At 53.2% G+C, this 9,754-nt stretch overlaps 1 protein-coding gene across 1 annotated transcript in view; it reads left to right on the top strand.

Moving 5' to 3' along the window:
- The first annotated feature begins 4,646 nt into the window (after positions 1–4,646).
- Acot7 (acyl-CoA thioesterase 7) overlaps positions 4,647–9,754 on the top strand; it is a 70,129-nt gene continuing 65,021 nt past the window's right edge. The window contains exon 1 of the mRNA XM_005404096.2: positions 4,647–5,358. Within this exon, the coding sequence (XP_005404153.1) occupies positions 5,180–5,358 (179 nt within the window). The 5' untranslated portion in view covers positions 4,647–5,179. The remainder of the gene's footprint in view (positions 5,359–9,754) is intronic.

Raw genomic sequence — 9,754 nt, forward strand, 5'->3', positions numbered from 1 at the left:
CACCCGCCTTCCGGCCGCATCCCAAGGGCGGCGGCCGCCGTCACAGGCCGTGCGGGGAGGAAGCCGGCGGGGACGGGCCCGGCGTGCGCAGTCCCCGCGCCGGGCTGGGCTCATTCTTCCCTGCCCCGGGCCCGGCGCCTCAGAGCTCAGCCCCCTGGGGGCCAGCTCGCAGCGGTGCGGATATACGAAGCCCCTAAAGGTGCAGGGCAGGTGCCCAGAACCGTGCCAACCCGTGGGCGGGCGCGCCTGCTAGAGGGGGCCGAGACCCACAGTTCCTTCAGTGTGCATTGCCTTGTCCGGGGGGAGAGCAAGTGTTCAAAGCGAGAACAAATAATAGTGTTTGTCTCTGCTGCTCTGGAAAGAGAACAGCGATCCAGTGGGCCCGAAGGCATCTTACACAATAGAGGCAGAGGATTGTCCCAGTGTCCCCACCGTTCCGGTCCTCCTCCACTAGGTACCGCCTAGGTAGATGTTGGCCCCTGGAGGCAGCTGGAAATCAGATCTAGCTCCTTTTCCCAAAGGCGGTGGGGAGGGCAGCCTCAAGGTTATTATGCAGGTTCTCCAGCCCACCCCAGGGCAGAGGCAATCTGGCATTTCTGTCTGAGCTAAGTAAGGACCTGTAAGGTGCTAAGGCTCTGTGGCCTCCAGCCGGGTCTGTCCGGCCTGATGGACCACCCACCCTTGGAGTTTTAGTGGTGGCAGCTCACATCTGGAGGCTGGGCATCACACTGACCTTGGGTCCAAGCCCTCTCCACAGGAGGCAGGGATTTCCTGTGAGGCTGAGTCTGCCTATAAGGCTGGGGATACAGCAAGTGGAGCTCCTTGCACCCAGCTCCTGGCCTGGCAGGGGTCCTTTCCTGACTTCAAGGTCAGTTTGGACTATTCCAGAGCCGGGAAATCTTTGGGGGAGCCCTGCTCCGTTTGCTTTTTATTGCTTATTTGAAGATCCTGTCTCCTGTCTGTGTGCACTGGAGCCCCTAGGGCAGAAATAACGTAGTCGTGGTGCTTTGGAGATAGACAGACCTGGAGTCAGATCTTCCAAGCACTGATTATTTCCTGGGGGTGAAGGTGTAAACATCTAATTGTTTGCAGAGAGCTTCCACCTGTCTCATCGCACTTGGTTTGCGCAGGTTCCTCCAGGTTAGTGGGCAGGACCTCCGCCACTCCTGCGGTGTGGAACAGGAGATGAAATAATAATTCCCTAAGGCCATCCAGCTCCCAGACCCTCAGGGGCAACTCCCATCCAGGTCTTCCAGTTCCAGGTCCAGGGTTGTTTCACTGCCTCTCAAATAAAGAAAATATGGACCTGGGCGTGATCTGCAACCCTGTAACCCCAGTACTTGCGTTCAAGAGTTCAAGCCCAGACTGAGGCCCTGTCTCAAAAAAAAAAAGGAAAATGCAATTTAAATTTTCCCTTGGAAGACTTGGCTTTTATTTACTTTGTCAAGGGGCTGACGAACCAGTCTATACATACTTTTTTCAAGTAGCTTCTAACAGTTGAGGAGTTTTGAATAGTTTTAGGCACTTCCGTACATCCACAAGTGTGCTTCCGGGTATTCTTTCTCACCCAGTGTGCCCACAGGGCTGCCTCTTGCTGTCCCTGAGTGACAGTTGCAGATTGTCCCTAAGTGGCTACTTGGGCTGAGGGACCTGTGAATGGGATGTCTGGGTGCGGTTAGCCTGGTCAACTCGGCCTCCACCCAGCCCCAGAACACTGGAGAGCAGCTATAGCAGAGTGTGGAGCCCTTTAAGGACATGTGAGCTAACACCCAGTGTTGAAAGAGGAGCTTCCTGACCTAGCACAGCCAAGCCATGAATTTAACAGGACTAAACTGGACACCCTGAGGAGCATGAAAGGGAGACTGGAGTGGAAAATTTGGGGGTCACCATTTAGTAGGGCAAGGATGCCCAAGTCCTCACCCCCCTAGATATTAGGGTGATCATGAACTGTCAGTTGGGAAGCTCTTCAAGGAAGGTGGGGCTTTATTTATTTAGTTTTTTTGAGACAGGGTCTCGCTATAACTCACTATGTAGCCCAGGCTGGCTTCAAACTTGGGGTTATCCGCCTGCCTCAGCCTCCTGAGTGCTGGGATTACAGGCGTATGCCACCACACCTGGCAGGTGGGGCTTCAAAGGCAACTGCAGGCCTGGCCCAGGGGGCCTGACTTGATTTCAGCTCTGCCCCTTGATGGCTGAATGATCTGATGTTCACTGCTTCACCTTCCTGTGTTCCCATTTTCTCATGGGTTCTGAGTGTCTTGCATGATGGCTGGCACATTGCGTGTCAGTGCAAGGTCTTTTTTTTTCCTAATGCAAGGTCTCTATATGCGAAGTAGGACAGTGGCCCAGGAGGACAGTGGCCAGGGTTCCAGTGCCAGCCCCGCCTCTCCCGGATTGTGCGTGGCTTCAGGCATACTCTATAACCTCACTCAGGTGGGGTTTTCTTTATGTAAACTGCAAACTGAATAGAGCCTGCCTTAGGTTTATTGTGAGGATTGATACCTTTGACCCAGTGCCCCCATTTATAACCGCAAACTCACAAAGGAATGTGGTGAGAACCAGTACCTTGGGCAGCCAGGCCATTGTGGGTCATCTTTCCTTTGACCTTTTGGTCCAGCCCGGAGAGATAGTTAGCTCTCAGCTGTGCCACTGGAGGGGGCTTTGGCACGAGATGGCCCGGCAGGTGCATGACCTTGGGACCTGTTGTGGGCAGCTTGCCCTGTTCTAGGGTGCTGTGCTTCAAGCCGGTCCAGGGGAGCAGGGATCATTTGTACCAGATGGACCATGAACACCTTCAGTAGTGCCCAGTGTCTGATGGACATGCCAACAAGTACCCGTTGCGTGGGTGTAAATTTTAGTATGTTAAGGGCTTGTCATTTTCCCCCCTGGGCTCTGTCTTTGGCTTTATTGTGGAACTCATGGACACAGAATCTGGTTTACAGAAGCCTCATTCAGCTGTATTCTCGACAATTGCATGAGAAGATGCGAGGTACTGGCTCCCTTCCTGTGGGCTGTGGGTTCCTGGTGGAGGTGCCAAGAACCTGTGGTGAGGAGGCCTGTGTCCTTGGCTTCCAGGACCACCCTGTGGGGTGCGGCAGGCAGCCTTTCATCCATCACCCGGGCTCTGCACCTGCAGCTGACCAGCTCCCTGGATGCATTCAGGCCTGAGGGTGACACCTCCCCCCTCCCTGCTCTGTGGGTGGGGCTTCTCCAGGTGGTTGTACAGGTGGTTTTTTTTTTTTTTTTTTTTTTGGTTTTTCTCCGGTACCAGGAATCGAGCTCACGACCTTGCGCTTGCCAGGCAGACGCTGTGCCACTGAGCTAAATCCCCAGCCCCTGCACAGGTGTCTTGTCCTTGCCCTTGTGGGTGCTGTTTCACTGTGTGACCCCCATCCTTGGGCTTCCTGCCTACACCTGACCCACTGGGGAAGCTTGTTATGGATGTACTCTGCCTGTCGGTAACTCTCCAATGGAGAGGCAGCAGAATGCAGATTTATTTTATTTTTTTGGATTGAACCCAGGGCAAGCAAGGCAAGTGCTGTACTCCTGAGCTGTATCCCCAGCCTTCTTTACCTTTTATTTTAGGATCTTGCTAAATTCTCTAAACTGTTCTTGAACTTGGGGTGCTTCTTCCTCATTCTCTCCAGTAGCTTTCGAATACAGGCGTATGTAAGCATGGTCAGCGAAATGCAGGTTTTATCTATGTGTTTATTTTGGTGCTACTGGGCACTGAACCCAGGACCTTTGCACTGAGCTACATCCTCAGTCCGCCCTTATTATTATTTATTAATTAAGTTTACTGGTACATTTTAGGTATGCACAATGATTACGTTCATTATAGGGAGCTTGTACCTGTGCATGATACAACTTGATTCTTTTTTTTACTCAGTCCCCTGCCCCTGATTATTTTTTATTTGAGAGAAGGTCTCATTAAGTCGTGAAGTTGCCCAGCTTGCCTGGGTAGGATTACAGGTGTGCAGCGCCATGCGCACCTGTGCAGTGACCGCCTGATTGTGACATAGAATATCCTGTTAGCCCACACGTCCCCTTCGACCTCTCGGCAGTCATCTCCACTCCACTGCTGGCCTCTGGCAGACGGATCTGCTTGCTGTCGCTGCAGCTTTGCCCTTGCTAGAATTTTGCCGTGGTGGAATCATACTCAGTGCAGTGCCATGCGCCTCCCCCACGCCTGTCACACGCCTGCCTGTGTGTGGCCCAGCCGTCTTTCCCTCCCTGGACATTGCAGCTGGTTGATCTCTTTCATTTGGGTTCTCAGCGTTTAGCCACGGCAAATTGAAATGTGGACAGACACTTGTTATTTGGTGCTGTTAAGGGGCTTGCGTTACATATTTTAGCTGGGATTACTGCTTGGTGCTTGTGTTTATTTATTTAGAGACAAGCTCAAACTGCTGGGCTTAAGGGATCCTCTTAACCCAGCCTCCCAAGTAGGTGATACTACAGGTGCACCGGGCTTGTGTGTGTGTGGTTTTTTTTTTTTTTTTTTTAACAATGAGGCTGTCTTTTAGAAGCAGTGCTAAAATGTTTCCGGGTGCTGCCAGGCTGTGCTGTCTGAGATTGGCTGCAAAATGAGCTTGTCTGGGGGAGTGGCCCAGAGCGGAAAGGAAACCTGGCTTCGAGTTGCTAAGGGAGGGATGGGGACTTACTCCCTCCTCCCTCTGCTCCTGGAGCCTTTGATGCTGGCCACAGTAGCGTAGAAGGAACAAACACTTGGGAGAGGCCCCACCCCAGACCTGAGCTGTGCATCTTCGAAACCTGCCACTCCCTCCGGCCCATGGCACCCGCCGACTTCCTTATCCTCGCTGCCGGGCCAGGGCCTCTGTGCCCCTTGGCAGCCTCCCAGGCCTGCTGACAGCCACGTGCTGGGACCTCTTGGCCCAGAGGGAGGCTAGGCAGAGGCGGCCAGGCCTGGATGAGTGGTTAAGGCTGGAGATGGGGCCGTGGGACTGCCCTCCCACAGACAGGTAGTGCTCCGGCCCTGGCTTCCCCTCATTTGCTTCTGAGAGAGGTCAGGCTGTGTGACTTCAGGTCGAGTCATGAATTCCTTCCGTCACTGAGCCCTGGAAGCCAAGGCCAGCCGCCTCCCTGAGCAGGGCATTTGCTGCCGCCGAGCTGGCCGGGCACCATCAGAGCGAGAAACCTCCGGCCCACACACCGCAGGATGAAGCTGCTTGCCAGGGTTCTCCGCCTCCAGCTGCCCGGCAGGCTGGCGGCCTCCGGGAGGCTTGGGGCCGGCCAGGAGCCGTCGGGGCCTGCGGGAAGATACTGGGCCTCCGTCCGGGCTGTCAGGACCAGCCCCAAGCTCTCTCTTGCCGGACCTCACATCATTGCCACGGGAAGGTAGGATGACTGGCAGAATTCTGTGTCTGTGGATCCCGCCCACCCCGGTCCTCCCCAGGCCTCGGGCTGCAGGTCGGCAGGGTCTTGAGAATGTCACGGTGGGGTTGCTGCCTGCCACCCTTTCTCCGGCACCAGGCTGTGGGAGGCGGGGACTTTGAGGGTCTGAGGTGGCGTGGAGGTCACAGCTCCCCGGGCACCTGCAGTTGCCTGCGCTCTTTCTCCCAGGCGGAGGGCCACACACTGGCTCCCAGGCTCAGTGTCCCCGTTGCAGGGGCAGAGCCGGGCCTCCGGGCCAGCAGGCTGGTGCAGGGCTGCGAGAGCGGTCCCTGTCGCAGGTCGGTCTTTACCAGTGCGTCCTGATGCTGCTCTTCTCCCTTCTGCTAAGCTCTGCAAGCACCTTTGTCTTCTGGGCACAGCACACACCCCCGGCTGTTTTGGGATGCGGTTCACACACCCTACTACATTTCATCCGTTGAAGGGTGCAGCTTGTGTTTGCAGTGGCTCACAGACCTAGGTGACCATCACTTGAATGGATTTTTTTTTGAGTCAGGGTCTCACTACTGCAGGCTGACTTTGAACTCACCATGTAGCCCTGGCTGACCTTGAGCTCAAGGTAATCCTCCTGCCTCAGCCTCCCGAGTGCTGGGATCACAGGTGTCTGCCACCACGTCCGGCCTGGATTTGATTTGATTTGATTTTGCAAGGGTGATAGGAAAAACTGTTGTCCTGTCACTGAGCTCCTAAAACCTTGGGAATCTCCAGGGTGACAAGAGAGTGTCTTTGTATGCTAATAAGGTGACTGGTAGCTGCCCCCTCATAGCTTTGGGATAGAGACTGGGCTCCAGAGGAAATGGAGGAAAGACCAGCAGGATTTGAGGGCTGAGCCAGTTGTGGGGTGTAGTAGTGCAAGTTTGTAATCCCAGCACACTTGGGAGGCTGAGGCAGGAGGATCATCAAGGCTGAATAGTGAGTTCAAGGCCAACCTGGATCAAAAAACCAAAACCAACCAAGCAAAAAGTGTTAGAAGGTTGGAACTTTCAAACCTCTCTGATCTCTGTCAGCCTGGGGAGGGTCTAGGGTTGAGTTAGTCACCAGTGGCAGTGATTTGATCACTCGTGAAATCTCCATAAAACCCTTCAACTAGGAGATCAGGGTTTGGGGAGTACCCCAGCTGGTGGGTCAGGGAAGGGCCAGCTTGGGGCAGGCCTGGGAAGGGCGCAGAAGCTCTGCCCCTTCTCGTGTTCTTTGAGCCTCTCCCGATGCTTCTCCCTCGTGGGTTGTAATAAACCAGAAGTAGTGAGTAGCGCACCTCCCTCTGCTCCTGAAGGGAGCTTGGACCCTTGGGGCTTAAGCGGGCATTGGAGCTGGGGTGGGCTTGCTAGACTGAGCTTTTCCCCTAGAGCATCTGCGCTGACCTTTGGGGTCCGTGCCAGCCTTGAACTCACCATCGAGCTGGGGAGTTGGGGTAGCCCGGGAAGAGGGGCCTGGGAGCAGAAGCAGCAGTCACCTGCCGAGTCGCCTGCCAGGATGCCATCGTCCCTTCCGCCACAGCGGGCAGCTGGTTGCTGGCTTCTGGTGATGGCTGGGGCAGTGGTGTGAGGGGTGAGATGTCGTTCGGCCTGGAGTTTCTTTGATGAGTAATGACCTTGTCCATCCTTTCGTGTGCCTGTGACTGCCCAGCAGCTTCGAAGAAGTGTCTCTGTAGATCCTCGGCCCACCTTTCCATCCACTTATTCGTCTTTTAAAAACTAATTTTGGTGGCGTGCACCTGTAACCGCAGCACTTGGGAGGAGGCTGAGGTAGGAGGGTTCACGGCCATCCTGGCCTACATAATGAGTTCAGGACTAGCCCAAACTACATAGCGAGACCCTGACCCAGAAATAAAATTTATTGGTATGCTTTTGATACATGTAATGATCACATTCATCATAGGGAATTTGTACCTGTATATAATATATTTTCTTTTTTTTCTCCATTCCCCTCCCTTGTCTTTATTAATTGAATTATAAGAGTTTATTAGTTGAATTATAAGGTCTCGTATGGAATTTTTAAATTAAATTTTGTCCCAGTTTTTTTTTTTTTTAATTGTGTTAGATACACATAAACAAAATGTACTGACGGAGCTGGGCCTAGTGGTCCCGTGCTCACAACCTAGCACTCTGGGAGGCTGAGGTAGGAGGATCACAAGTTCTAGCCCAGCCTGGCCAACTTAGTTACTTACACATGTGAGACCCTGTCTCAGAACTTACAACTGAAAAATAGGCTGGGGTTGTACTCAGTGTGAAGGCCCTGGTTAAATACCAGGTACCACAAAAAAAAAAAAACCCAAAAAACCCCAAACACAAAAACAAACCGACTTCACCATTTCTGAGTGTAGAGCTCGGTGGTGTTAAAAATCCATTCGTGGGCCTGGGGTGTAGCTCACTGGCAGAGCACTTGCCCTGCCTGCTTGAAGCCCTGAGTTTGATCCCACATGCTAGAGAAACAAAAACAAATTAAAAATGAGTTCCTGATGCAGTGCAGCCCGAACCCGTTGGTCTCCAGAGCTCTTTTGTCTGCTTAATGGACGAGCTCTTCCACTGAACTGTTGCTCCAGCCCCTCCTGCAGCCGGCAGCTGCCCCTCTGCGTTTTACTCTATGAATCAACTGTCTAAGGGGCATCAAGTAAGTGAAATTGTGCAGCATTTTGGGGTTGCGTATGTCATTTGGTGGGTTCCTCCAGTCGGTCCATGTTGTAGCAGGTGGCAGAATTTCCTTTTCTATGACTGAGTAATAGTCCAGCGCAATTTGCTTTTACACCCATCTAAGCAGGGCATGTTGGTTGACTCCTTGTTTCAGCTCAGCTGAAATGCTGCTGTGAATTTGGAAACCCATTAGGGTATCTCTTTGGAGAACTTATTTTCAGTTCCAGAAGTGGAATTGCTGGATCCTGTGGAAATTCTATGTTTGATTTTTCCAAGGAACACCCCCAGAAACAGCATCATTTTACATCCGTCCCAGCGGTGCACGTGAGCTCGAATTTGTCCACATCCTCAGAGGCTTGTTATTTGGGGGCGGGGTTACCGGGGGCTGCAGCTCTGTTGCCCCTGAGCCGTGGCCCCACACCTGTGCTCTGCTCATGACAGGAGTGTGGGAATGGGTGGGGTGGGATTGAACCCAAACTTGGCAGCTACCACTGAGCTGCGTCCCAAGCCCTTTTAAAATTTCACTTTGGTACAGGATCTTAATAAGTTGTCCATGCTGGTCTTGAGGTCGAGGTCTTCCTCAGCATCCCAAGTAGCTGGGATTACAGGTGTGTGCGGCCTCCGCGCCGTTCCGGAATTACCTTTTGTATGTGCTAGCTTTGTTCTTTGGCATGGGCAGACAGTTTTCTAGTATCACTTGTTTAAAAGGTGGCCTTTCCCCATTGGCCGATATTAGCACCTGACTCTGGGCGCTCCGTGCTGCCTGATTTGGCAGTGCTGGAGATGGAACCTAGGGAGTGCTGAGCTACCTCCCCATCCCTTTGTAGTTTTTTTATTTTGAGGCAGGGTCTTGCTGAATTTTCTGGACAGGACTCTAATTTACCATCCTCCTGCCTCAGCCTCCCGAGTAGTACTGCTTCCTCTTCTTTTTTTTAAAATTTGTGACAGGGTTTTGTTGTGTTGCCCAGGCTGGCTTCGAACTTGTGGACTCAAGTGATCCTTCCACCTCAGCGTCCTGAATAGCTTTCACTGCAGGGGTACACTACTGCGCCTGGCTCTAACTCCAGCCCTTCCCGAGCTGGCCAGGTGTTTGTGTGCCCGCTGGCACACGTAGCTGAGACTGCAGGTAAGAAATTCAGCCTGTGACTGCTGGCACTGTTTCCAGGAAATGCCGGGGGTTCTTGTGTGCTGCTCTGCTGTCCCAGAGTCGCTGCTGGGGGTCTGAGGAGAGCAGGGCCTGTGAGGTGGACCTCTGCCTCCTTCAGCGACAGCAGGCCGTGTGCCTTGTCACACAAGAGCACAGTGCATAAGGCCAACAGCCCGTCCGTGTTGTCTGAGGTGACCAGGCCACCCGTAATGTCTTACTAGCTTTTTCATTGCTTCCGTGCACCCACCACGCTTTTACATGCATTTTTATATAGTTCATAGCACGTACAACAGAATTAATTACAGAGTAGTGTACGGCGCCTTAGAAACCGCCAAGCTGCCGGCAAAGTGGCTGTGCCACTGTGTCCCCAGCTGTTGTGACCGGGAGAGTCTCACTGCTGCACGTTCCCCAGGGCTGGCGCCGCAGGTGTGCAGTGGTGTCCAGGTGGTGTTTTAATTTGCAGTTCCCTGGTGACCTGAGACTGAGATGTGAAGCATCTTTCATGTGCTCTCTTCTCTTCTCTTCTCTTCTCTCCTCTCCTCTCCTCTCCTCTCCTCTCCTCTCC

This window comes from Chinchilla lanigera, unplaced genomic scaffold (genome assembly GCF_000276665.1).
Source record: "Chinchilla lanigera isolate Chin_1 unplaced genomic scaffold, ChiLan1.0 scaffold00085, whole genome shotgun sequence".
Lineage (NCBI taxonomy): Eukaryota > Metazoa > Chordata > Mammalia > Rodentia > Chinchillidae > Chinchilla > Chinchilla lanigera.